Source organism: Enhydra lutris, unplaced genomic scaffold (assembly GCF_002288905.1).
Source record: "Enhydra lutris kenyoni isolate GAN:26980312 unplaced genomic scaffold, ASM228890v2 scaffoldscaffold30, whole genome shotgun sequence".
NCBI classification, from domain to species: domain Eukaryota; kingdom Metazoa; phylum Chordata; class Mammalia; order Carnivora; family Mustelidae; genus Enhydra; species Enhydra lutris.
In genome coordinates, this window is record NW_019154114.1 from 22,605,839 (window position 1) to 22,633,220 (window position 27,382).

The window sequence follows — 27,382 nt, forward strand, 5'->3', positions numbered from 1 at the left end:
TGCTGGGATCGAGCCCCACATCGGGCTCTCTGCTCAGCGGGGAGCCTGCTTCCTCCTCTCTCTCTCTGCCTGCCTCTCTGCCTACTTGTGATCTCTGTCTATCAAATAAATAAATAAAAATATTTTTTTTAAAAAAATGAGAAAGCAAAGGGGTTCCTGGGCAGCTCAGTTGGTTAAGCGTCCAGCCCTTGATTTCCGTTCAGGTCATGATCTCAGGGTTGTGAGACTGAGCCCCTCATTGGTCTTCCCCCTGGGCATGGAGCCTTCTCCCTCTCTTAAAAAAAAAAAAAAAAAAAAAAGAATGAGGAAGCAGACACAGAGAGGGTGAAGATTTGCTCCTGGTCACACAGCCAGCAATGGGAAAGCTAACCTTTGTGCAGCAACCTCCATCGATAGATGCTCCTGGGAGGTGAGCTCTGCTGTCACTGTTTTAATTACACAGGCGAGGAAGTGCGCCAGGCAATAGGTTCAGGCCCACATTCCCAAGAATGGGAAACCAAGGTTCTACTCCACATGGGAATGCTTGGAAATAAAAGTAAAAACCCATGTTGGGACATCTGGGCTGAGCCACAGGGGGCCACATAACCCTTGAAGGTGAAGTTGGGAGGGTGCTGCCCCATTCTTGCAGGGTCCCCTCCTGCTGACCCCAGGGACTGAAAGCCGTGCACTCACCCCACTGAACCCAACCCTCACCTGATTTGGATTGTGACAAATGGAGCTCACTTTGTCTAGAACTGTCTACAAGCAAACTTCTGAGGGCCATGCCTTCGGTGGGGACAGGGAGATTGATGCTCTCCACTCAGGCTGGGCTGATGCTGCATCTCTCAGGGGCACATGGCTGCTCTCCTGTGATAGGGCAAAGGAGGCAGCAGCTCCAGGCTGAGAATCCCTAAGTCTTCATCCAAAGGGGAGGCAAGAAACCTGCATAAATTGTTCACGGCACTTCGGGGGGGGGACCCAAAATCTACTTAATTAGGCTGGCCTTGGCCAATCCGAATGGTTGAGAGTGGTGTCCTGGAGGCTCTCCCTGAGCTAGCCCTTTAACAGCAGGATTACAGGAAGTAGGGAGGGTAAAACCTAAGGGGCTCCCGGGGAGTGCCTGGAGCAGGTGGCGCATCTGGGGGCTAGAGACAGCAGCCATGTCAGCCAATGTGAAGCACCGCAAGACCCTCTGGCCTGCGCACGCTGACAGCCACGTGTGCCTGTGTGCGCACACCTTCTCCCTCCTTGAGTCTCCGGACACCCAATGCCCAGTCTGAGAGGAACATTCAGGCTTAAGAGGAAGGCAGGATGGGGTGGACCTCAAGGGTCAAGGGAGACGGATCCCAGAGGCCATGACCCATCCTGTCCCCATCTCCCTTTCTTGGTCCTTGCCAGTGGCCTTCCTCATTTGAACCGTGGAACCAGTGCTCGCCTGGGCAGCACATATACTGAACCCTGGAACCACAGTCCTGCATGCAAACCCAGCTTCTACCTGGGCCAGTTACTCTCAATTCCAGTTTCTTTACTTGAAATGGCGGGGACAGCTACTCCCAGGAGGTAAGAATTTAGTACAGTGCGATCACCACACTCAAGGCTGCTGTCTCCACTCTTCTAACACACTCACACCAGAGCCTCTTGCTCCTGCACTTAGACCTCTGCAGTGCGGGGGTTCTCGGTCTTGCCGGCACACTTTAATCCCCGAAGAGCTTCTAAAAACTATCAATGCCTGACCCCACCTCGTAATTGCTAGGAATGCGCCCTTGATCTTTATTGCAAAAATTTCCCCAGGAGATTAAGACACAGTAAGAGTGGCGAGCCTCCACCTTAGACCACGGATTCCCAGATGTAGACGAACAGGAGAATCACCGGGGACGCATTAACGCCAACAAAAGGCAAACTCCCAGGACGGCCCCCGAGATTCGCTTTCAGTCTATCCCGGGGAGGAAGCGGTGCGGAGATCTGCACCTCTGGGAAGCTCCTCGGTTCGCACGTGTTTACTTTTAATGAGAAGGGCGCTGTCCCGCCTGCAGCCGCGGACGCTGACCGAGGGCAGTCGCTTCCCCTCCCGGTCGCCCGGCTGTTCGTCCCCGGTGCACCCGCACAGGTGCAACGCCACGAGGCCGCGCGCCCGCCTGCGCGCACGGCCTCCCCGTCCACCCCGCCTGCAGGTTCCTCCCGCCCGGCCAGCCCGTATTCGCAGGGCAGAGGGTGGGCTCGCGAGTGGACGGCTCGGAGCCAGGGCAGCCCCCGCCCCTGCTCTGCGGCGGTAGCGGACACGCCTCCGGAAGGCCCGGAGACGCCCAGCGCCCGTACAGCCAGAGGGACCGCAGCGCGGAGGCGCCCAAATCGCGCGAGAACTGGCCCGGCCGCGCCCGCACCTTCTTTGACGCCCTGTCAACCGAGAGGAAGTTCCGGAGAAGCTCAGGGCGCAGACGCGATACGCCAGCCTCGCGCCAGCGTGCCGTAAGTGCGCAGGCGCGCCGGCCGCTCTCTTTTCTGCTCTTCCTTCTCCCGGTCTCCAGACGTCAGCGGCCGTTGGGTCCTATGTCGCGCCGGGCCCTCCGGAGGCTGAGGGGGGAACAGCGCGGCCAGGAGCCCCTTGGGCCCGGCGCCCTGCAGTTTGTCCTCCACGATGACGATGATGCGGAAGAAGAAGGTCCAAAGCGGGGTCCAGGCGGCCGACGCCCCCGGGGCGCAGGGAAGGAGGGCGTCTGCGTCAACAACCGGTTCGAGCTGGTGAGGAACGGGGCTGCCCGGGGTGGGGGCGGTGGGAGGGAGGCAGTGGGAGGGGCGGGCCCGTGACGTCACGGGGCGGGGCGCTACGTGGTCGGGGCTGCCGCGGGGGCGGTGGTGGGCGTAGCTACGTCGGGCTCGGGTGCGGCGAGGAGGGCCGTGGCGGTCTGGGCTGCGGCGGAGGGGGCGTGGCCGTGACGTCGAGGCGGGTGCGCAGCCCGGGGCGCGGGGCTTCACGTCTCCGACCCTGGGGGCTCTTGGCTCCGTCGCGGGGTTGGGCGTTGGCTACGCCAGGCGCTCGCAGGGCCGCGGCACAGCCTTGTGTCCTCCTCCCAGCCCAGGACTTGGTGTTTAGCTCATCGCTGGGTCCCCCGCAGCAGGTGTCTGGCCCAGCACCAACTCGGTGGACGCGAGTTGAAGGGGTGCGCGCCCCGCGGGGTTTCTGCAGCTGGCCGCAGTCAGTCCTTCGCTTGTGCGCGCCCCGCGTTGCGCTCGCTTCTCCGACCGCCCTGTGCGGGCAGCCAGCGTGTCTGTGTTGCTCAGCTTGGACCCCTCCTCGCTGCGCCCGAGCGCTCGAACAGCCGGCGGTGGGTCTGCAGATGACGGAGAGACCAGGGACCTTTGTCAGCGCTTTCTTCGGCCGCGCTTGTTCCCGTCGGTAGATGGTGGGGAGCGGGGGCTGCCCGTCCGGGAGCTGGGGAGCTGGGCGTCCAGAGTGCTGACCTTCCCTCGGAAGGCGAGAGACGGTGCAGGTGGGGCCGGGTCCTGTCTTCAGATCCTCCGTAGTCGTCTCCACCTGTTCTGCTTCTGCGACTGGACGTCCCTCCCTCCCCTCCACCCTGCTTCTTGTCCTTCTTTCTTTCCTTTCTTTCTTTGTGACATTTTTATTATAAACCATCTCAAACACGTACAGAAGCAAGAGTGGTATTAACCTGCGTGTGCTTATCCCCCAGCTCCCGCAGTTGGACTCGCAGCAGTCTGTCTCCCCAATATTCCTGTCCCATCATGTGCCCTTAACCTTGCCAGTCATTTTTCTGACTTCTTCCAGAACATCCAAGTCTTCTTTCCCACCTCGCTTGTGCACAGGCTGAAACCAGCTTGTGCTGTCGTCAGCCATCTCCGTGGACGTTTGACCCCCTTGTGCTTCCTGGTTCCCATATTCCCCAGATTCAGTCTTTAACACCAGTAGCTTTTGTTTGGAGGACATTTACACATTCCAGGCACTGCTGCTGTGTCATGGGATTCTGGTAGTCTGGGAAGGTGGTCCTAGTGTCCCCTTGTGCAAACAAGGTAGTAAGTGACACCTACAGAGTAAATCTAGGCTTCCTGCTTAAAACCTGTACTCTAAACCCTGTCATGGTATTTGTCTCTGAAGCAAGTTAATGTTCTGCTGAAGAAGAAAGGAGGATAGATGGACAGAGGGCAGAGTGTTTGGGAGAAATGGAAAAAGTGGCAGGAGCTTACTTGCGAAAGGAGAGGAGGAACATTGATGTGGACCTCACTGTGAGATCCTGTCACAGGGACTCAAGGGCTGTACCTCTGCTCAGGGCTCTGCTGTCTGTTTCCTCTTCCGCTTTCTTTTTATTTTTTTTTTTAATTTTTTTTTTTAAGATTTTATTTTATTTATTTGACAGAGAGAGAGAGAGAGATCACAAGTAGGCAGAGAGGCAGGCAGAGAGAGAGAGGAGGAAGCAGGCTCCCTGCCGAGCAGAGAGCCCGACGTGGGGCTCGATCCCAGGTCCTTGGGATCATGACCCGAGCCGAAGGCAGAGGCTCAACCCACTGAGCCACCCAGGCGCCCCATCCCTTCCGCTTTCTGATGTTGATATCATTGGCTCAGATGTCCTTCCCGGTCTTGGGATTCATGTACCCAGCGCAACATCTGTCTCCTCTTAGACCTTTCACAGACATCTCAAACCCAGTGTGTCCAATGCTCACTGCCCTTCCTGCCTCCTCCAGGCTTCCCAGTCTCTGTGGAGGGCATCTCCACGTTTCCTCTTGTCCACGCCAGCAATATGAGGGCATCCCTGAGCTGCTTTCTCTCTCACACGATACACTCAGACCACTGGTGCAGCACCTGGGGGTGACCATTGCCTGTGGCCTGGATCGTCACCATCCTTGTGCCCAGTCCTGGTTCTGCTCTTCTTCCTTTGCAGTCTCTGAACACAGTGGTCAGCCATAGTGACCCTGTTAAGCACATGTCTGACCTCAGCCCTCCTTTTTTCACAACCCCCCAGTGGTTCCAGGCTGGCCCAGTTCGCCCCATAAGCTCTCCTGTTTTCTTTATAATCTTGTTCGCTGTGCTCTAGCCATAGTGATCTGTCCCCTTTGCTCTCGCCTCTGCCTTTAGCATCTTGTAGCAGGTGACACATGGCTCACTCCTCCCTCAGGTTTTGGTCAGATGTTGCTTCCTCAGGCTTGCCTACCCCTCCTACTTGCTTTAAAAGTACACTTACCCAGGGCGCCTGGGTGGCTGCCGAGTTGTGGATCCTGATCTCAGGGTTGTGAGATCAAGCCCCACACCCTCGGACAACCTGCTCTGCAGGGAGTCAGCTTGAGGATTTTCTCTCTCTCTCTGCCCCTCCCCCACGCTCATTCTCTAAAATAAATAACTCTTTAAAAAAAAAAAAAAAAAAAAAGCGGTGCCTGAGTGGTTCAGTCAGTTAAGCTCCTACCTTCAGCTCAGGTCATGGTCCCAGGGTCCTGGGATCAAGACCCATGTTGGGCTCATCTTTCAAAAAAAGGACAGTTACCCCCACATTCCCATTTCCCTTCTTCTGGTTTTTTTTTTTTTTTTTTTTCTTTTTTCCTGGCAATGAACAGAATATACTGTACAAATTACCTGTTTTTTTTTTTTTAATTTGGTGTTGCTTTGTTTCCTTGCTGAAGCACAAGCTTTGTGGAAACAGACTTGCCATTCCCTAACGTGACCCCACCACCCTGTGTCTGGCACCCAGATATGCAGAAAAGTTACCACGTGAGTCAGCATTTCCTCTAAGAGGACCAGCAGGTGTTGTCTCCAGCCAGAATGTATGCATGCAGGCTTTGGAGGCAGAAGGACCTAGGTTTGAATCCTGGCTCCACCTCTTCAAAGCCGAGAGAATGTAGACAAGATACCGAACACAAACTTTGGTTTCCATGGGTCTTAGGGATGATCTCACTTACTTGATGGGGTTGTCATCAGAGATACGGGAGTTAACATGTGCAGCCTTTAGTCAACACTCAGCAAACATCGATATTAAATGATACTGGAAACCAAGTGAAGGGTGCAGTAGCGCTTAAGGAGAACCATGACCCTAAGTGGTTTACTGAGAGACGTGCAGGGGCTAGCTCCGTTCTCCTGAGGAGAGGAAAGCTGAGCAGAGACACTGTCCTTTGTTCGTTTACGAGTTTGTCCTCATGACTGGCTGTTGGTTGAGGGGTGGGTTTTTTTTTTGGCTTTAGATTAGAAATCATTTTTCTATTTCATTCAGCGTTGTTTTTAAAAACTGACTATTGAAGTGTAATATGTGTAGATGATAAACTCACCCATTTTAAATGTAGAGTTCAAGTTTTGCAGCATAACATACTGTGCAATGATTGTGGATGATGTAGAATAGAAATCAGTATTTTGGGAGTCAAGGGCTACCTCAACAGTCTGCTAAAAACCACACAGACCCGGGGCGCCTGGGTGACTCAGTGGGTTAAGCCGCTGCCTTCGGCTCAGGTCATGATCTCAGGGTCCTGGGATTGAGTCCCGCATCGGGCTCTCTGCTCGGCAGGGAGCCTGCTTCCCTCTCTCTCTCTCTCTGCCTGCCTCTCTGTCTACTTGTGATCTCTCTCTGTCAAATAAATAAATAAAATATTTGAAAAAAAAAAAACAACAGAAAAACCCACACAGACCCACTTCTAAAAATGACCAGACTTGATAGCATTTGAGAAATTTTCCCTCTTGGGCGCCTGGGTGGCTCAGTGGGTTAGGCCGCTGCCTTCTGCTCAGGTCATGATCCCAGGGTCCTGGGATCAAGCCCCGCATCGGGCTCTCTGCTCAGCAGGGAGCCTGCTTCCTCCTCTCTCTCTGCCTGCCTCTCTGCCTGCTTGTGATCTCTGTCAAATAAATAAATAAAATCTTTAAAAAAAAAAAAGAAATTTTCCCTGTAAGTGAAGAAGATCAATATTTCACAAATAATTACATTTAGCCCTTGATCAGCACTGGGGCTGGGGCATGAATCCCGTGCAGTTGAAAAATCTGCCTATAACTTTTGATTCCCCCCAAAGTTACCTACTGATTGCTTAGTTTGCTAGAAGCTTTATTGATGACATAGAAGCTATGTTGTATGTATTATATACTGTATTTTTATTTTTTAAGATTTTACTTATTTATTTGAGAGAGAGAGTGAGCTGGGGGAGGGGCAGAGGGACAGGCAGACACCCTGCTCACTGGGGAACCCGATCCCAGGACCCCTGAGTCCATGACCTGACCCTAAGGGAAATGCTTAAGGCACTGAGCCACCCAGGCACCCCTTAGCTACGTTTTACATACTTGGTTGTCAGGGGACGGTGCTGTGCGTGATCTGACAGGAGGCGGAATTCAGCACTGCAGGGACCAGAAACAACAGCAGCTGTCGAGTTGGAAGGTCTGAGGGTCTCCCATTTATCACTGAACCAGCCTCCTGGTGCCGAGGCATAATAACAGCAAAATCATTTCCCTGAGAAAACATGTTTGTTGGGCAGGTAGGAAGGACGTTCTCAGAATGAGGCTAGAACATGGTCTTCATGCAGCTTCATTAAATACGTGTGCCAACTAGGTGTGCCATCTCATGACGTGTGATGCCCCATGGACCCATCCTGGTTCTTCTCCAGCGCCGCTTCTTGGAGTTGGACCTGATTTCATTACTGCTTTTCACCTGAATCCAATGGGGAATGGGACGGTTCTGCTTTTGTTTCTTGGCCAGGAATTGCTTGATTCTGAAAGTCTTGTGAGAAGACATGGCCAGAAACAATCAGCCACACACAGCGGGATGGTCTGTGTACTGTGTTCTTAACGTAAGCTGGAGAAGAGAAAGCATTAAGCATTATTAAGAAAATCATAAGGGGGGGCATGCCTGGGTGGCTCAGTCATTTAAGCGGTTAACTCTCTATTTTGGCTCAGGTCATGATCTCAGGGTCTGGGATTGACCCCACCTGGGGAGGTATGCTCAGTGGGGAGTCTGCACCAGCTCTTTCTTCCTCTTTCTCTGGCAGGTGCCTCTGGCAGGGCCCCCTGCTCTGGTGCACACACTGGCTTGCTCTTAAATAAATAAATCTTTTTTTTTTTTTTTAAGATTTGTTACTTAGCAGGAGAAAGAGAGCACATGTGAGGGGAGGGAGAGGCAGGAGCAGACTCTCCGCTGAGCGTGGACCCCCCCCCACCCCCCGCCCTCAATGCGGGTCTTGATTTCAGGTCCCTGGGACCACAACCTGAGCTGAAGGCAGTTGCTTAGCCAACTAAGCCACCCAGGTGCCCCTCAGAGAAAGAAATCTTTTTTTTTTTTAAAGATTTTATTTATTTATTTGACAGACAGAGATCACAAGTAGGCAGAGAGGCAGGCAGAGAGAGAGGAAGGGAAGCAGGCTCCCTGCTGAGCAGAGAGCCGGATGCGGGACCCTGAGATCATGACCTGAGCCAAAGGCAGCAGCTTAACCCACTGAGCCACCCAGGTGCCCCCCAAGAAATAAATCTTAAGGGGAGAAAAAAAAAGAGTCGGCTGGCACCCAGCTTCACTGGAAGCGTTGGAGGTACCATTTGGCTGAATGCCGGAGAAAGCTTAGGTGCCAGTTCTCCCCATTGTTGAGAGGAAATGCCCCAGGAGGCCTCAGTCCAGTTTTCTTTCTTTGTTCCCAAATCTAAACCAACCAGACCACACTTGGGCCCCTGGCACTCTCACTCAAAAGGTATCCACAGTAGGACTCTCCATAGTATTGGGTAGTGCTGGGACAGATGCTGCTTTGGTAGGATTCTAGCGTTTTCAAGTCAGGAATGGATTTATAGACAGACAAACATAATATACTCCTGAAATTTATCTTTGCCACTTGGAAATTTCCCTTGGTGAACAAAGCAAGCAAAACCAAAGGATACAAAACTTGTTCGGGCTTTCTTTTCTTTGATACTTTCCCAGCTGAGACAGTAGATTAAAAAAAAAAAAAAAATCAATGAAAACTCACCAGGTACAGTATGATCTCAGATTTGTTCTCTCTCTCTCGCTCTCTCTCTCTCTTTTTTTTTTTTTTTTTGGTAAGAGAAAGTGAGCAGAAGCAAGGCGGAGCAGCAGAGGGAGAAGCAGACTTCCCCTGAGCAGAGATCCGGATGTGGGACTCAGTCCCAGGACCCTAGGATCATTAACAAAGTGGAAGGCAGACATTTAACTGACTGAGCCACCCAGGCGTCCTTTTTTTTCCCACCCCCAATATAAGGTTGTTGTTGTTGTTTGTTTTTTTTTTTTAAGATTTTACTTACTTGACAGAGAGCACAATCAGGGAAAGGGCAGAGGGAGAAGCAGGCTCCTTGCTGAGCAGAGAGCCTGAGAGGTGGGGCTCCGTCTCAGGACCCTGAGATCATGACCTGAGCAGAAGGCAGAGGCTTAACCCACTGAGCCACCTGGGCGCCCCTGGATCTCAATTTTAAAAAAGAAAGTTGAGGCGCCTGGGTGGCTCAGTGGGTTAAAGCCTCTGCCTTCGGCTCAGGTCATGATCCCAGGGTCCTGGGATCGAGCCCCACATGGGGCTCTCTGCTCAGAGGGGAGCCCACTTCTTCTCTCTCTCTCTGCCTGCCTCTCTGCCTACTTGTCTGTCAAAGAAATGAATAAAATCTTTTAAAAATAAACAAATAAATAAATAAGAAAATTATCTCAGGGTTGTGGGGGTTAAAGTAGATCGTATTTTTATTTTATATTTTGAGCTTTATATTTTTCAGATGCCCTAAATTGAAGACTCAGTTTTATTTATTTTTGGACAGTAGATGTGCAGTAGATGGGGTCCATCCCATCCAGCTGATGAAACATCCTCGTCATTGTTCTGTATTGGCCTCTTTTGTTTGTTTATTCCTTGACTGGCTGAAGGGCCAGAACTCGTCCAGCGACTTGTACCCACCGCACCCCCGTCTCGCCTCCAGAGTTTGCGTGTGAGTGTGTGTGCACAGTTCACTCTTTTGTACTGCTGTGCAAGGTTCTGTTGTGTGAGCTCCTTTTATTAGCAGGGAAGAGTCTCTAGGTAAGTTAGTCCCTACGTACCTTTTCTTTAGCTCCTTGTCCTGTTGGCTGCTGTAGATGAACTGAGCTAGAGCTCTGGGTAGCAGGAAGGAACATGAATGGGCTGTTTAGAGATCTTTGCCCTGGGGTGGTGGTCAGCAAGGGAGATAGGTTGTAAGGTTTGGGGATTCTTCATTATGTCAGCTGTAAGGACAGAGACACAAGGAGCCACCCTGGGCCCTGGCATCTCTGGGGTTCGTTGACTAAGATGACCCTACAGCAGGGCTTGTTGAGAAGGTAAGAACCACAGCTCTGCTGGGCGCATCCACATGGGTGTTTTTCTTCCCACTGTGACCTCAGAGCGACCCTGCATAGGTCTCCCTGCCCCAGCTCTGCCCGCTTTCAGCTCTGACACAGCTCAGTATCCCAGTTTATTCTGTGACCGGGACACCTGGAACATTCTGGTTCTCGCCTATGTCTCTCCAGATCAACATCGAAGACCTGGAGGAGGGACCTGTGCTCAATGGGGAGAGACCCGATGGTCTGCTTACGGGCGCTGTGGTGTCAGGGAACAAAAGGAGGTCGCAGAGTGGAGGTGCTGACCGCAAGAAGGCTGGAGAAGTGGCTGACAAGGGAGCGCCCCCGGAGCAGGTATGGGGAGCCACCGCACCCACTCTGTGCTGTCATTTTCATCCCTTGCAGCTGCTCCACAGTTTCCTTGGGACCCTGGAGAAGATTTGCAGGAAGCTCTTAAGGGGGCACATACAGGGTCCCCTCGACAAGGTTCTCTAGCACGCGACCTGCCTTCGCACTCGGGGAGGGTCTGCTTGTGCTCGGCATCCTGTGTGTGCTCTGGGACTGTGTGGCTGCGACTCTGGTCCGGTGGGCGGGGCTCTGGGGGTGCCAGGCCTTGAGGAACTGCGGCCCCGGTTGGTGTCGCAGTGTGGCTATGGTGCGGCACAGGAGAGGGTCTCTTGGGGGCTTCTGCTTGTTTGTGTAGCCAGTGATGGACAAGTGCGGCCGGAGAGAGCGGACTCATGGGTGGCGTGGACCCTGCCCGAGCGCAGGATGGTGGGGGGCTGACGCTGCAAGGAGGGAGGCGGCTGGGTGGAGGCACCGAGGGTATGGGGGGAGGTGTGCAGGGGAGGGAGGCACCGGGGGTATGGGGGGAGGTGTGCAGGGCCCCGTCTCCAGGGCAGCTGCGTGTGGTAGGGATGGTGGTTGGCAAAGTGAAAGACGAAAGCAGAGGGCAGGTGGGTGGATGGTTTGGGCCCTGTGAGTCTCTTGAGGTCCCAGGTCCCTCTTCATCTTGCTGCTTTAGTTGTCAGATTTTCACATTTTATTGTGTCTTTCCATTGACCAAAATGTGCTTCTTTTCTTAGTCTAATGTAAGCGGCAAACTCCGAAAGAAGAAAAAGAAACAGAAAAATAAGAAAAACACTACAGGAGAAATTTTGGTATGTGCATCTGGCTGTTTTTCAAAGTGGTGGTAGAAGCAACTCATTTTTATTTCGTGTTTTGATTTCTTCCCCTTAGGAATCTAGTTCAGAGGTTAGGGAAGGTCACAAACCAAGCTTGGCTGATGTTCCTCCACTTCATTTCTTGAGGGTTAGACGCCCTCACTCTTGATAGCCACGTCCTGGCCACCATCTGAAGTGACATTCTCGGCTGGCAGAGTCCCTTCTCAGTCTTTGGCCCCGTGCCCTGAGCTTTTTCTAGGCCGCCGGCCTGACGGACTGGTGAGGTGCGAACCTCTGGGTGTGGTCTGTTGTCAGAAGCCTGTTTCCTTCAGTCTGCACCATCGAATGCAGTGTCTCCTGAGGAGGCTGTAGCCTTCTGGACCTGTCGCTGGTAGTTCTGGTCCCAAGTCCCACCAGGAGAGGTGGCACTCCTATAGGACTAGCAGTTGGGCTTGTGACTGAGTTCCTTCAAGGGTCCTTCTGGCTCTGTGGTCCTGCCAGTGCTGAACTCTCTCCTTTTTTCTAAATATATTTGTAGTACTCAGTATTGGGATTATGATGTCTTTCGGAATGTAAACAATATAATGCGTGTTTCTTATAAAAATAATTTTGTTATTATTACGACGTTTAAATTAAAGTTACTGTGTTGATTAATATATTGTTATGGTGTTTTTAGGAAAATGGGCTAGAAGATATCGATCGCATCTTGGAGAGGATTGAGGACAGCAGTGGTTTCAACCGCCCGGGGCCGCCTCCCCTCAGCTCCAAGAAGCACGTCCTGTATGTGGAGCACAGGTACAGCTCTCTCCCCTCTGCTGAGACACAGACTCCCTGAAAAGGAAAAAAACACTTGAGAAAGGCTTCCTGTATCTAAAAGCGATGTAGATTTGCTGTTTTTGCTTTGTTTTTAAAGATTTTATTTATTTATTTGTCAGAGAGAGCACAAGCAGGCACAGTGGCAGGCAGGGGCAGAGAGAGAAGCAGGCTCCCCACTGAGCAAGGAGCCCGCTGTGGGACTCGATCCCAGGACCCCGGGATCACGACCCAAGCTGAAGGCAGCGGCTTAACCGACTGAGCCACCCAGGCATCCCTGTTTTGTTTTGTTTTAAAGATTTTATTTATTTGACAGAGATCACAATAGGCAGAGAGGCAGGCAGGGTGGGGTGGTGGGGGGAGCAGGCTCCCTGCTGAGCAGAGAGCCTGATGCGGGCTCCATTGCAGGACCCCGGGATCATGATCTGAGCGGAAGGCAGAGGCTCAACCCACTGAGCCTCCCAGTTGCCCCAGCAGTGTAGGGTTATTGGCAAACATTTAGGCAATAGGAACAAGGAGAAAGAAGGAAAGGGGAAATACTCTGTTTCCAAGGACCCGTCTTTTAGCTTTATGTATCTGGGAATGGTCTTTTCTTGAATGGTATTGAAGTAAGATGTCGTTCTGTGATAGATTATTCCTCTCTTGTCCTAGTAGATGCCTAATGAAACCCCGTTCTTACTAAAGAGACCGCTGCCAGTGCTCCAAAAGCTTTTTTTCCCTATGTGGGTGAGCCCCCCTTGATCTGGTCTGTAGGCCTGAGGCCGCTCTGACTCAGCCCCAGTCCTGGCCGCCTCTGTTTGCGATCCGCATTGTTTGGGGGAAAGCAGGCCTGCGAGCTCTCTTTCATGTCAGAGTAGCCGTTCTCCCTGCTGAGTTTTATGTGACCTTTCAGAATTCCCAGACTCGTAAAAGAACTCCATTTCATTTTTTTTTGTAAAATTTTCAATTTTCTAGACACTTGAATCCAGACACAGAGCTGAAAAGGTATTTTGGTGCTCGAGCTGTCCTTGGGGAACAAAGGTAAGCACAACACTGGCTTTGTTCTAAAAAATGTGCGGGAGTATTCTCAAGGCCTCTGAACCTTTGGGGGAGGGGAGGTAAAGCTCCTTGCCAAAGGAAAGCCTTCGAATTTCTGGTTCGAATTTCTGGTTCTGCAAATTCTTCGGAACCTGAAGGGTCAGGGAGGAGCTGGTGTTTGACTGTTTCCGTGACCACTGGGCTCCATCCCTCACACTGCCTTTGCTAGCATGTGAGTCACAATTTTACAGAGATTCTGGAGGTCCTGAAATTTTGAGCTTCTAGCCCTGAAATCTTGGCCAGATTAAATTTTGTTTCTCCATCAGCAGCAAAGCCAACACAGGGTTTAGATTCTGGGATAAGTCTAGTCTTTGTTATGTAACAGTTCTCAGTGCTTGATGACCTGTGGGAGATGCAGTGAGAAATGCTCTGAGCATGAGGGTCTGTTTGCAGGACTGTGTGTCGAAGGGGTGGGTGTTAGCTTTCCTGATCCCCAGCATTGAGGCGGGTTGTGACTGCGAGCTTCCACACGGGCAGAAGCTTTGGCTTTTCAGTATATGTATTTTTTCTAAATGTAGAATTAAATGCTTGTTGTTAATAAAAAAATTGAAGCAAGGAGCACCGGGTGGCTTAGTCGCCTGGGCATCGGACCCTTATTTTCAGCTCAGGTCTTGATCTTGGGGTCCTGGGATTGAGCCCCACTTTGGGCTCTGCACTTAGAGCCCTGCTTGTCTCTCTCTCCCTTTGATGAAGTTCTAGAACCTAGGTGAGGTTCGGTGGGCTGAGGTCCAGAGCCGATGACCAAGAAAGAATTCTTGAGGCATCTTTGGTGCAAAATGGTGGTTTATTAAAGCACGGGGACAGGACCCGTGGGCCTGCCCCGGGTTGTGAGGGGTGGCAAGTTCTGTACCCTGCGGGTGGGGGAAGGTGAGGGAAAGGGAGGTTTCAACGGAGTTTTCGTATGCTAAAGAGGGCCTACAAGGTGCGGGGAGACCACTGTTGTCTTTTAGCAAGCCATTAACATCAAGATAGTTGGAAGATTCCTGTCTTGCAGGATTGTGATCTCTGCAAGTTAACTATTTGTTTCTCGTTTATGGCTGTCAGGGGTGCCTGAGGAATGTTACACATATTACCGAGGGGAGCGGGTGGAGAGGGGTGCAAGGTGCCAGCTTTTGCTTTGTCCTCAGTCAGCCTCCTGCTCCCTCATCACCTTTGCCCCCCATCTCTGCAGACACATGCTCTCGTGTGCGTGCTCTCTTTTTCTCAAAATCTTAAAAAAAAAAAAATTGGGGCAATCTAGAATAAAATTGTTTCCTTTGAGCCCCCCTCCAAGATCACCATTCAGGAGAGCTTATTGCCCCCTGTCTGGGCCCCTCTGCCGTGTGCCACACCACCTGGTTCTGCCTGGCTGGGTTCTAGGTTCTAGGTGGATGAGGGGAGTGCACGCGCCCCAGGGCACGGGCTGCTGTGGTCTCCCTGCAGCTGGGGGTCATTTCTAGTGAAGCTGCCCAGCGGTGGCTCTCCCCGTGTGTCGTCAGCTCCAGGTCTCCACTGCCCTCCACGTACCGCAGCCCCTGCTGTCTGACCTGCAGTGGGGTTGGGGTCTTACATTCCAGCAATTGTTCTTGTTCTTTGCTAATGGTTTTTGGTTTTATCTTGGGTGTCAAGTTATTCAGGACACAAGGATTTCTACTTTGTCTTCTTCCAGAACGTTGATGAAAAATGTTGTCACTTCAGGATGTTCCTCTTTGTCACCTGGCTGAAGGGCGTGTCTCTCCCCACCCTGTTCCACTGGTTTGGGTTGGCTTGGTCCGTCTTTGCTGTTCCTTCATATCTCTGCCCAGTCTTATGTTTGTGTAACGGTCGTTCACAGGGATTATAGTTACTGTGTTTATAGTAGTAGCGTGCTTCTAGAACATCGACTGAATACTTGAAGTCCCACCAAAGTTTTCCCTGAGAAGCTCTGGTTCCCTCATCTCCCTCATCCCTTAGCCTGCACACAGGTGGACTTGGTGTGTTTCTGGTTGTCCTCTCTGGCAGCGCCTTCAGTTCTACAGAGGCCTATGCACGGCTTCCCCCCCCCCGCCGCCTCCCCCGACAGCGGCAGGGACAGCCCTCCTGGTGCCCTGCTCGTGTCTGCCTGCTCCCCTGCTCAGTGCACGGCTGAGCTCTATCTGCAGTTCGGGGGACCAGGCAGTTCTGGGCATCCACGCTCCCAATCAGAGCCAGCCTCGGTGCTCGGGGTCCAGAAGGCTGAACACCCACCCCTCCGACACACAGTCCTGCAAACAGACCCTTGTTTGAGCATCCCTCGCTGCGTCTCCCAGAAGTCGTCAAACACTGAGAACTGTTACATAACAAAGATCAGACTTATCCCAGAATCTAAACCCCGTGTTGGCTTTGCTGCTAATTGAGAAAAATTAAGCTGGCCAAGATTTCAGGGTTAAAAGGTAAAATTTTATAGGTAATGATGAGTTTTCTTTAGATTTTGACCATGATTTTCAGGTACCATGTTTTTTCTCCTACAGTTTTGCCTTCTTGTCAGGAGAAGAAACATGCTTTTTTCTCCCGTTTCTAATACAGACCAGTTCTTACTCAGACTTTTTTTTTCTCAGTGAAATGGTTCAGATTATCAAAGTATAGAGAAAAGTGTCCACATGTCCACTTGCCTGTTACTTAAGAAAAAAAGCCTCAGTGAACAGCACATGACCTGTTTGTGGCCACAGCTTCAAGAGGGTGGTCTGGAGACCTTGCAGAGAACCCCGGATGACGGAGGTGGAGCGCACGGCCGAGGGGAGGGGGCCATCCAGGCACAGCATCTCGGGAGCTGGGCCTCCCTTTCCGGCCGCCCCCTCATGCTCTGTCTTGGTCATTCCCACCCAGAAGTGTGTTGACGTCAGTGTCCTGCTGCACCAATTCTTTTCATGGTCACCATTTTTCCGTTTTCAAAACTTGCTGCTGTGCTGGTGGCGTCTTGTGAGGGGAGGAGAGGACCACCTCAGAACAGAGGCACAGAGCCCTCCCTTTGTCCTCTGTGCCCGTCTGGCGTGGCATTTGTCCGGCCTGGTCCTTAGGGATGCAGATCGCTTCCTTCCACAGGGCGCCTACAGGCTCACTCTTCCCCATGTCTTTATTTTCAGTGTTTTACTTTTGTTTCCTTTTTAGCTTTTCTGCCATTTTGCTGGACTATAAATTTTCTGTTTTTCTATTTTTTTTAAGATTTTATTTATTTATTTGATAGATAAAGATCACAAGTAGGCAGAGAGCAGGCAGAGAGAAGGAGAGGGGGAAGCAGGCTCCCCGCCGGCAGAGGCTCGATCCCAGGACCCTGAGATCATGACCTGAGCCGAAGGCAGAGGCTTTAACCCACTGAGCCCCCCGGGCGCCCCTTTTCTGTTTTTCTTTCTCTGATTGTTTGGTCATTTAGGTGACAGTTTCTAGTTTCGTCTGGCGGAGGTCCCGTTCTGTTTTTGCTTTTGTTTTTGTTTTTAAGATTTTATATATTTATTTGACAGAGCATAAGCAGGGGGAGCAGCAGAGGGAGAGGGAGAAGCAGGCTCCCCACTGAGCAGAGAGCCCGAAGCAGGGCTCAGTTCCAGGACCCCTGGATCGTGACCTGAGCTGAAGGCAGACTGAGCAGCTGAGCTCCCCAGGCGCCCCGAGGGTCCTGTGTCCTGGCCATCGCTCTGCCACCCCCGCCCCCATCCTTCCCTTCCCCACAGTTTTGTTTCCATGGTCCCTGCAGGGGTCAGGCAGTGAAGGGAAGCTGTGAGCATGTCTGTTCTCCCCAGGCCGAGGCAGAGGCAGCGAGTGTACCCCAAGTGTACCTGGCTCACGACCCCGAAGAGCACGTGGCCGCGGTACGCCAAACCAGGTGAGGGGCTGCGGCTTCGGCAGAGCAGGTGCGTGGCTCTGTGGGCTCCGTGGCCTGGCGCTGGAGGACCCAGGACCCCCGGCCCCCGTACACCAGCTGCGTGTTTTCTCAAATAGGGTTTCATGCAGCTTTTTTCTACTTTCTTCCTGTGGATACTGTATTGTAGGAAGCGATCTCGTTCATTTTCCAGGTGTGATAGTTTGTACTTGGTTATCAGCTAGTAAGTCTGTAGAACTTAAGATCAGCAACTGTGCAGAAGCACTTGGGGTATGGCGTAAACACCCCGTATCTGAGAGCCCCTGGGTATAGGGCCTGACTGGGGCGGGAGAGAGGGTAGAGACAAGGCCAGCGTCGTCATGGAAGGAGCATGTGATGGCCCCACCCTGCCCATGTCCCGTGTGCCGGCAACGTGGACACGGGAAGCTCTTTGCAGAAGCCCCGAGCCAGGGCAGACGAGTTTCCTTGGCTCCGTGGTGCGGCAGGAGGGTAGCCTGGAACCATTTACCTATTTTATGATGCTTCTGAAGGCTCCTAGGAAGAAACGGCTTCATACACCCAATTTCTGGCAGGAGGAGAAAGGGTTTCCACTGGTCTCCCGGGCCCAGCTAGATCTGGGCTCTGCCTGGGGTTCAAGCCCAGCCAGATGGTGGGGGGGGGGTGGCGCCCTGTGTGTCCTCACCTCTGCTGTCTTAGGATGCTGGTGATCCGGCCACACCCGTGGGGGAAGCAGCCTCTTCCTGGGAAAAGCATAGGCGGGAAGCTGCTGTGGACCACACCACGGGCAGTCAGCCCTGGGCATTGTGGGAAAGTAGACGCTCTTACGGGGATTCAGTGGGGTATGCCCGAGCCTGCCCGTGGGGGTCACAGGAGGGGCCTGATGCTGCCCTCCCCGCAGGTCTGTCAATGAGGCTGCTGGAGTCCAAGAAGGGCCTCTCCTCCTTTGCTTTTGAGCACAGTGAGGAGTACCAGCAGACCCAGCACAAGTTCCTGGCCGCGGTGGAGTCCATGGAGCCCAATAACATCGTGGTGCGTGTGTCCCCCAGAGCGTCTTTGCCCGGCCTCCATCCTCTCCTCAGTTACCAGGCTGCCCCGCGCCTGGGTCCCAGCCTCAGCCCCTCGGCCCACAAGCCCTTGCTCCTTCTGGCTCCTCTGACCCCTGCTATACGCCTGGATCCCAGGGCTTGGGGGACTGGCAGAGGGTGAAGTTAGAGGTGCTGAGGCACAGAGTCCCTGCTCCCACCACAGGCCTGGTTGGTGACGCAGCTTAGCAGCACCGCTGAGCCTGGTTTTAGCGGCTGAGAGAAAGCCCCGCCTGGGGCTGCCGCCCTGCTGCGGGCTGTCCAGGAGGCGCGGCCGGTGGCCCCAGCAGCGTCCCCGCTTTGCTTGTAGGTTCTGCTCCAGACTAGCCCGTACCACGTGGACTCGCTGCTGCAGCTCAGTGATGCTTGTCGCTTTCAGGAGGATCAGGAGATGGCCCGAGACCTCGTCGGTAAGAGCTCGCCTGGGCGCCCGGCCCTGCCATCCCTCGGGCCCAGCATCCCCTCTGCTGAAGGAGCGCAGGCGCTGTCCCAGAAGATGCTGGCCATACATAGCCATTGCCAGGGCTTTTTTTAAGAGGGGAAGGGGGGGAGAGAGGTGGCGGGAGGGGCAGAAGGAGAGAGAATCTCAAGCAGACTCCCCACTGAGCTTGGGGTCCGACTCGGGGCTCGATCCCGTAATCCTGGGGTTATGACCTGAGCCAAAAGCAGATGCGTCACTGACTGAGCCCCCAGGCACCCTGGCCTGGCTTTTTTCATTTACCGTCATGTCTTCAGGGTTCCCTCCTCTTCATTCAGATGATGCTCCGTAGTGGGGATGGGCTGTGTTTGGTGTGTTACTTGGCGGACTCTTGGGTAGTTTCCACTTCTTGAGTCCCGTGACTGAGCTGCTGTGGATGTGTGCATGTGGGTTTTGTGAGGACGTGTGTTTGTATCTCCCTGTCTAGAAGGTCGTCCCTTTGCGTGAGGTCAGTGCACAGAGTGGCGTTCGTGATCCCCAGGGTCACAGCTGTGCCATGGCACTTTCCAGAACCCTTGCTGTGCTCCCTTCTTCCTTTGAGAGCTTTCTTTGTGAGCCTTGGGGATAATCCTGCCAGGATAGGCTTGGAGGTGCCGCGCGCTGGCCGTGACCCCTCCCCTGGTGTCCGTGTGGCCCTCAGAGAGAGCACTGTACAGCATGGAGTGCGCCTTCCACCCCTTGTTCAGCCTCACCAGCGGGACCTGCCGGCTGGACTACCGCAGGCCCGAGAACAGGTGCGTTTCCAGGGTGGCAGGTGTGTCGAGGTGGGTCAGTGCGGTGATGGGACGTGAGTACCCATGTAGGTGCAGCTAGGGCAGGTGGCGGGGGTCTGTCCCCGAGCTGTCCCACCTGCTAGCTCACACCAGGGGATCTCACTGTGTTTGTAACCTGAACATAAGTGGGCCGGACTCAAGGACAGATGGGTTGGGCTAGCCTAGGATTACATTTGTCCTTGAGAGAAATGAGTCTGATAAACCGCTGCTTGGTCAGGGGGTGTGTAGTTGTGTTTCCTTGTATATTGGGACAAAAGGATCTGTGCCCCATGAGTTTGGAATGCTCTGGAACGTTCTGTGGGCAGCCCTACGTTCCTCCGTCATCAAGCTGTTTGAACGCAATCTGATCCCGCTCCCTGCACTGAACGGGATGACTGCGTGACACTCTCTTCTCACAGATGTGTCTCCCGCTCCAGAGCCCTGCTCTGGCACCAGCGCTCCTCACCCCCGATTCCTGCCCTTGGCCTGGCCTTCAGGGCCTTGGCGGGGGAGATGGGTGTGTCCTGTCCTGGTGCCCTCTTCACCCACTCAGGGCCTCCAGCAGCCTTGCTCCTGTCCCGCACACACACCTTGGCCGTCAGCCTGGGTCCCAGGACACCTGGACCCCCCACTGCACGATTGTCTGGTTCTGTGTTCGTTCCACTTGTCTCTCCAGTGAGATTGTTGGTTCTCGGAGACAGGTTATAACACACTGACATGTGCAGGCCCAGCAGGGTGGTGCCCACTGGTAACAATCCCAGCCCCCCCGGAGGACCCAGCTCAGCAGACCTGACACCCAGCAGCCGCGCCCTAGCCGCCCCTGGGACTGGAGGTTCCCGGTAGTGATGGCAGGAGAGGTTGGCTCTTCCCCGAAATGCTGAGCAGTAAACCAAAAACAGGACAGTCGGAGCTAATGGCGAGCTTGTTGCGCTTCCTGGGGACCCATGTAACTGGACAGCTCGGAGCATCACCGGGCCCGCAGACCGAGGAACGCTCGTGACCCTTCGCGCCTCTGGGGCTGCCCAGGAAGCACCAGCGCATGGTGGGTGGCGGTGCGGCTGGGGGGCTGCGGCCACCCTGGCTCACAGGAACTGTGTTGGGTCTAGGAGCTTCTACCTGGCCCTCTACAAACAGATGAGCTTCCTGGAGAAGCGCGGCTGCCCGCGCACAGCGCTGGAGTTCTGCAAGCTCATCCTGAGGTAAGCGCCCGCAGCTGACGCCCAGGGTCCCTGCGGCCCGCAGCTGCCCGCCCCTGCCCACGCGGTGCTCTCTCTCCTGTGCCACCCCCCAAGCTTGGAGCCCGACGAGGACCCCCTGTGCATGCTGCTGCTGATCGACCACCTGGCCCTGCGGGCGCGCAACTACGAGTACCTGATTCGCCTCTTCCAGGAGTGGGAGGTGGGTGCGCCCCCCGACCCCGGTCTCCCTCTGGGTTGCTTCTGCTTCCGCAGGTACCTGAGCTGTGGGGGGGTGGGGCCCCGATGGGACGGACACGCACACACACCCCCACCGTCGTGGTCCTGACCTCGAGGCAGAACTGTAAAAAATGCACTGCCTCACCGCTGACCTTGATGGTGATAGCGTGTTGCAGTGATGCTGTTTTAGGGCCAGGGTTAAGTGTAATAGTAATAACATTCATTTCACCTGTTCTGTTTTTAATTCGGCCGCTAGAAAACATGTTTCTGTGGGCTGGTGCCCTCTTGGAGATGTGTGACCCTGACCACCTCCCATGAGGCGGGGCTGGTGGGTGTCCCTGAGAAATGACCACATACGTGAGTCACTCTGAACCCTTTCATTTGGCTCTTTGACCGAGGAGCCCCCCCTCTGGGGACCTAGTTTACAGAAGTTTCTGGAGCCCCCAAATGCAGCTCCAGGGAGCACACCCTCCCTCCACAGCAGGGCTAAAGGGGAATGTTTGCTGATCTGTGGAGACCTTGGCCCTGCTTTAGTGGAGAAAACCTGGCCCGTGGTGTGTTGTCTGTTACGGACACGTAGAGAAAGGCCAGCAAGGTGCTCGGCCACGTTTACGGATGTGATCAGGTCCCAGCAGGGGGAGGGACGCTCCTCGTTGGACCCGGGCTTCCCGAGTTTCCCACTGTGGGTGAGCATGGCTGCCTGCTTGTGGGCGCCTGTGACCCCACTTGACTCCACCTCCCCTGGGACCTTCCTCTTTTCTGTCCCTGTCGAATCCCCCCCCCCCGCCCCCGCCGCCGCCACCACCACCTTCCCGGCCTTGTTATTTGTCTCCTGCCAAGAGAGAGCCCCCAGATGTACCATGAAGTTCTTTATGTCAAGTAGAGAGATGCCAGCACGACACTTGTGCTCATCGCCAGGGCTCAGACTCGGAGCATCTGGAAATTGCGCGTCCTTTGTGTTTGCCACATTAGTGCTCCGGACTTTGTTTCTCTGGCCCTTGCAGGCTCATCGGAACCTGTCTCAGCTCCCAAATTTCGCCTTCTCTGTGCCGTTGGCCTATTTCCTGTTGAGTCAACAAGCAGACCTCCCAGAACAGGAGCTGAGCTCTGCTAGGGAGCAGGCGTCTGCCCTGATCCGACAGGCCCTCACCATGTTCCCTGGAGGTGGGTGCACCCTCGTGAGCACCCCCCCCCAAGCAGAGTTTGAAAGCTGAACATGAATCAGAAGTGACTTTGGTTTCCAACTGTCTTGGGGTTTTAGGATGAGTGTTTCAGTATTGACAGAGAAACACCTGCTCTCAGAAGACAGGTCTTTTCTAGAGGGAGGGGCCTGAGCTGCGGGGAGTCAGCAGAGCCATGCAGGAGGGGCCCGGTCCGCAGACCGCACTTCCCAGGGAGTTGAAGAACTCAGAGACAAGGTTGTCCTGGGACTGCACAGCACAGGCTCCTGCACCCTCCCTGAGCTTTCTGGAGTCGTGGGCCGGTGTCCGTGTGGGGACAGAGTCCTGCAGGCTGATCTCGATGGTGACAGGAGGTCAGAGAGCAGCTTCCTGTCCCGTCAGGGTCCTGGTGGAGTTGGGCCCTTCTGCCACGTGCGGTTTCACAGAGGGCTATGTGCCAGCGACTGGCCATGTGGCTCAGGCACACTGTCCCCACAGCCCCGTCAGTCACGATTCACCTCCGTGAGCCTGCTGTGTCCCAGGTAGAGGAGGCAGCCAAGGTCCCCACTTCTCGGGTTCACAGCCTAGGGCAGGTGATAACGAGGTGCTAGGGACACAACAGAGCAAGGGGCGTAGATGAGGGGGTGAAGGTGTGAGGAGGTGGCCGGGACAGGATCGCAGCCCGTGTCAGTGAGGGTTCCCACCAGACAGCGTTCTCAATCTGCTCACATGTCTGGGCCTAACACGTGTGGCTGCCGGGCCAAGTCTTGGGAGAACTGACCCTTCCTCATCAAGTTGCATGTAGCGAGGAGGCGAGGACCCTGGTGGGCGCTAGCTGTTGCTGTGGGGCCAGGGGTGTTGGCAGCCGTGAGACGACTGACGGTGGTTCCGTACAGCCTCGGGTCTGTTGGCAGCTGTGGAATGGTTGCTGGTGGTGTTTCCATACAGCCCGGGGGTCCTGCTGCCGACTGAGCTGCCCTCCTATTTCCAATCCCTGGCCACTCGGCCTCCAGTGCTCAGAGGGAGAGCGCTGTCGCAGGTGTCTACACCCAAAGCCCGAACCCCATGAGCTGGCCCCTCCAGTAGCCCGCAGGTGGAACGTGTGGGGACGCCTTGTGGGGGTGCCCTCAGATGCACATGGGGCCCCCGGGAGGCAGCAGGGCGGAGACCCTGTCCGAGGTGGCAGAGGCCCCCGGGGGCTGGTACGGGCGGACCGGCCTCACCTTGTCACATGTCCTGGGGCCCCGCTTCCTCCTGCAGTGCTCCTGCCTCTGCTCGAGTACTGCAGTGTGCGGCCCGATGCCGCTGTCGCCACGCATCACTTCTTCGGCCCGGAGGCCGAGATCAGGTAAAGACAGGACAGTGCCTGCCCACGGGTGGGTCGTGGGGGTGCCCCTGGGAGCAGAGCCCGGGGACCGTTTTCACTCAGACCGGAGGCTCGTGAAGCCGGCCATCACTGCTCTCTCCTGCCCCAGGGAGAGTCCTGCCAGGTGCTCACTGCAGGGACCTTGGCGGCCAGACCGTTCTCCCACCGTGGAGGGCTGGACGCAACGCCGGCCGGCACGTGGGCCACATGCAGCCCCAAGCATGAGCCCGCCTGCTGACAAGTGGGCAGGGTGTGGGGCCCAATGCGCCAGCCCTGCTGGGTGGGGTGGGTAACCCTACGGGTGTTAGTGTAGTCACACAGCTGTATGTGCACCAACTGTCTTTCCCAAATGCCTCATGAAAAAAAAAGGAAAACATGCACCGTGGGAGCCGGCCATCCTCAGACCCTGTTAGTAAACCAGCACAGTTCCTCCAGCATCTCTGCCTGCGCAGACCTACACATGCCCTTTCTGTTTGGCAATTCTATTAAAGACCTTGTTCTTAGTAAAAAGTACACACTTGGTGGAAGCAGATGCCTGTGTATCCCCACGGCTGGGTAGCGGCCTATCCCAGCTCCGCAGCCCTTCTGGGCAACCTGCTCCGCCCCCAGGCTGCTGGACGGGCCCCTGTGCTTCCCCCCAGGGGCTGGTGGGTGTGTGGAGTCCATGCCCTGGTGGGCCTAGCTCATGAGCCCCCGTCTCCCACAGCCAGCCCCCTGCCCTAAGCCAGCTGGTGAGCCTATACCTTGGAAGGTCCCACTTCCTCTGGAAGGAGCCTGCCACCATGAGCTGGCTGGAGGAGAACGTCCGGGAGGTTCTGCAGGCGGTGGACTCTGGGGACCCTGCGGTGGGAGCGTGTGAGAGCAGGTGGGCTGGGGGCCGGTGGGGGTGAGGGCAGCACCCGGCCTGGTGGGTGGTAAAGCCCTGTGCTCGGGGTGGTGGTCACAGGGTGGCTGTGGGGCCAGGGCAGGCTCCGTGCCACATGCCTACGCCTCTTCCCCCCGGGCCTCAGGCGGAAGGTGCTCTACCAGCGGGCGCCCAGGAACATCCACCGGCATGTGGTCCTGTCCGAGGTCAAGGAGGCCGTTGCTGCCCTCCCCCCGGTAAGCGAGAGGGCCTGGAAATGGGGGCTTTGTCGCCTGCGGGCCCCTTCCCTCACAGCTGGGGTTTTGAGAGGGGGGCTGCTCCTGGCCGGCTGACCTCCCAGGGCTCAGAACGGGGGCCCTGGGGCGCTCTGGTGAGAGATCCTGGCACAGGGAGCGTGGCTTTCTGCTCCACCCCTGCTGCGCGGGCCCTTTGGCCAACAGGCATCCTTGGCCATCTGAGTGGGGCAGAGTGCCTGTCTGGGTGAAGCAAGGCCGTCCCCACCCTTCACCCGGCGTCCAGCAGACGCAGCCGCGCAGCCACCGACCGATTCTGTGCGGCTGACGGATTCCTCGTGGAGAGGCTGGTCCAGGCTGGAACCAGCTGGAAGTCTATTGGGGGCACGGCCAGGCTTCACCGTGGGTCTGCTTCCCTTTCTGAAGGATGTGACCACGCAGTCTGTGATGGGCTTCGACCCTCTGCCTCCTTTGGACACGATCTACTCCTACGTCAGACCCGAGAGGTACCTCTCCGCCTCCTGCTTTGCTCCTTTGCTTGTGTAGCTCTGAGGTCAGTGCTTTCGGCTCCCTGGGGCTCCCTGCCCCTCAGACCCAGGCCCCCGAGGACAGGGTGATGCGGGGTTGTAGGTCCGCTTTTGCCAGCCGTGTCCTTTCACTTGCTTGTCTGATGAAGGAGCATTTTCCCATGGGGTTCTAGAGCAGGTGTCAGACGTAACAGTGGGAAGCTGGAGAAACGTACTGGCTGCGCCCTTGTGGCCTATGCGGCGCCATGGAGCCGTGTTACGTGCGGAACCTAGCAAGCAGTGTAATATCAAAGCCACAGCCCGAGTCTGCCGGTGCCTGGGGCCCTGCGAACTGAGAAGGGCCCGTGTGGCCCAGCCCAGGAGAGCCGCAGTGGAGCGGGACGGCGCTTCGCCTTGGATCATGGGAAAGCTGCCTTCTGCTTTCCTTGTGGCCTTCCAGGCTGAGTGGTGGCCTTACCACAGGCTGTCAGCACAGCCTGTAGCTCTGGAAGTCCCAGGCAGGCTTTCCCATTCCAGAACGCGTGCCCTCTCCAGGCTTCAGTTGAGCACGTTATGTAGAATAAAAAGCTTTTTCTTAACTAAATTAGGTTCTAAAAGTTGGACTGCATGCTTCTAGGGAAAGAGTGCCCACTTTAATTCTTAGATCGATCAAGGTGACAAACATTTTTAATATCGGTGGGTTCAGAGAGCTGCCTTGCTGGACGGTGTAGCCCTGAGGAGTGGTTGAAGGGCTGTGCCAGTCCGAGGCCACCAGTCCTCAAATGGCCAGTGGAGCTGGGCTCCAGCACCATGTCTTACCAGGAGGGCACTCCCCAGCACATTCTGGAACCTTCTCCTCCCGTAACCACTTTGTAGCCCTTGCATGGCTTTTCTCAAAAACGAGCCACTGAGCCGTGGCGGGTGACCCTCTGCTCTCTGCTGAGCTAGCTAGCCAGGTCCCCAAGGGCTCGCCCCCTCTGGGTGACCTTCCCTGGGAGGCCTGAGCTTGTGCCCCAGCTGCTGTGCTGGCTGCCTTGGTGCACCCCGCCCCCAGCCCCAGGGCGGGGCACACAGCTGCACCATCTGACCGACCTTCCTCCTCTTTCAGGCTGAGTCCTGTCAGCCATGGAAACACTATCGCCCTCTTCTTCCGGTCTTTGTTGCCTAATTACACCATGGAGGTATGTGAGCACGTTTTGGCCTCTCTCTGCCACGTGGGTTCAGGCTGGGCCGCGGGCACCTGCAGCCCGCTCAGGAGGCCGGGACAAGCCTGCCTGAAACCGCTGTGGCCACCTCAGCCCCTCCCCCAGGCATGGCTCCTGGACCTCGCACTGGGGCCTGGCCTTGAGTTTGGGTTTGAAGCTTCCTCTTCCCGACAGCGTCCTGGGGGAGCTGGGGTGGGAGCACTGGGCCTCAGGACCCAGGACAGCCCCCCCCAGCTCAGACGAGTCTCACTGCTGCAGGGGGAGCGGCTGGAGGACGGAGGGGCTGGGGGTCCAAACCACAACCAAGGCTTGAACAGGCTGATGCTGGCCGTGCGAGACATGATGGCCAACTTCCACTTCCACGACGTGGAGGCAGCTCGTGAGGACAACCCCGAGGGGGACGGGGAGTGGGACTGAGCCCGCAGAGATGCCGTGCCCCAACGCTGTACAATTATGTTCCTGATTGCTGTTCTGGTCGGAATTGGCCAGTTCCTTGGAGTAGAGATGCTGATGTGTCGTCCGCCTGCCTCCTGTGTCGTCTATAAATGTGAATGGGTCGCGCTCCCACAGCACGGGCTCTTCTTTCCTGGGGCTGGACTCTGGGCCCAGTGTGAGGCAGATGGGTCTTGGGTCCGCCCAGCCCTCAAGGTGTCCCAGCAGAGAACATGACCCAGGGTCACTGCAGCCAGGCCCCAGCCCCATATGAGCTCTCTCCGTGGCAGCCCTGCCCTCACAGTCTGGGCCAGCCACAGCGTGGAGAAGGTCCCACAGGTTTCCACTGCGACATCCCAGCTGAGAACACCAAGATGTTTGCTTCGCTCGGGAGCCTGGACAGGCTGGCCAGAGGCTGGAGAGGCTGACAGCGGAGCCCTAGGGCTGGGCACCACTGAGGCAGAGTCACCGTGGCTTTATTGGGGAACTTCAGGGCAGCCCTGGGCTGGAGGGAGGCTGAGAGGTGGACCTTGGGAAGGATGTCCTGGTGGCTCTGGAGATTGTACATGGCAGGGATTAGGGGCCTCTGGTGGGGGGGGGAGGGGAGGGGTCATCACCTGGGGCAAGTCCTCGCCCGCCTGCCACTCAGCACCACACAGAGCTGCTTGGAGCTCAGGAGCCAGATGGGTCGTGGAAGGGTCAAGGACACCGAGGTCGTGAGCTGCCAGTCTACCGGGCACCCTCCTGGCCCTGACCTCCACCCCATCGGGTGTGCTGCTCACCTGTTCTGGGCCAGGATCCGTGTGG

General features: G+C 55.5%; 2 protein-coding genes across 2 annotated transcripts; one reads left to right on the forward strand and one right to left on the reverse strand.

Annotated features, from left to right (window-relative positions):
• The first annotated feature begins 1,080 nt into the window (after positions 1-1,080).
• LOC111152786 (transcription factor 25) lies at positions 1,081-26,663 on the forward strand. The gene is made up of 18 exons (XM_022511425.1): positions 1,081-2,718; positions 10,407-10,571; positions 11,303-11,377; positions 12,057-12,175; positions 13,148-13,213; positions 17,002-17,084; positions 17,980-18,110; positions 18,474-18,573; positions 19,282-19,375; positions 20,500-20,592; positions 20,686-20,791; positions 21,813-21,972; positions 23,229-23,316; positions 24,041-24,199; positions 24,345-24,435; positions 24,859-24,938; positions 26,047-26,119; positions 26,402-26,663. Exons 1-18 carry the CDS (start codon positions 2,527-2,529, stop codon positions 26,558-26,560), a joined length of 2,034 nt encoding a protein of 677 aa, XP_022367133.1. The 5' UTR covers positions 1,081-2,526; the 3' UTR covers positions 26,561-26,663.
• Positions 7,210-7,745, reverse strand: LOC111152788 (60S ribosomal protein L39-like). Its single transcript, XM_022511426.1, has one exon. The coding sequence runs from the start codon at positions 7,683-7,685 to the stop codon at positions 7,482-7,484; it is 204 nt and encodes a 67-aa protein (XP_022367134.1). The 5' UTR covers positions 7,686-7,745; the 3' UTR covers positions 7,210-7,481.
• Positions 26,664-27,382: the final 719 nt, after the last annotated feature.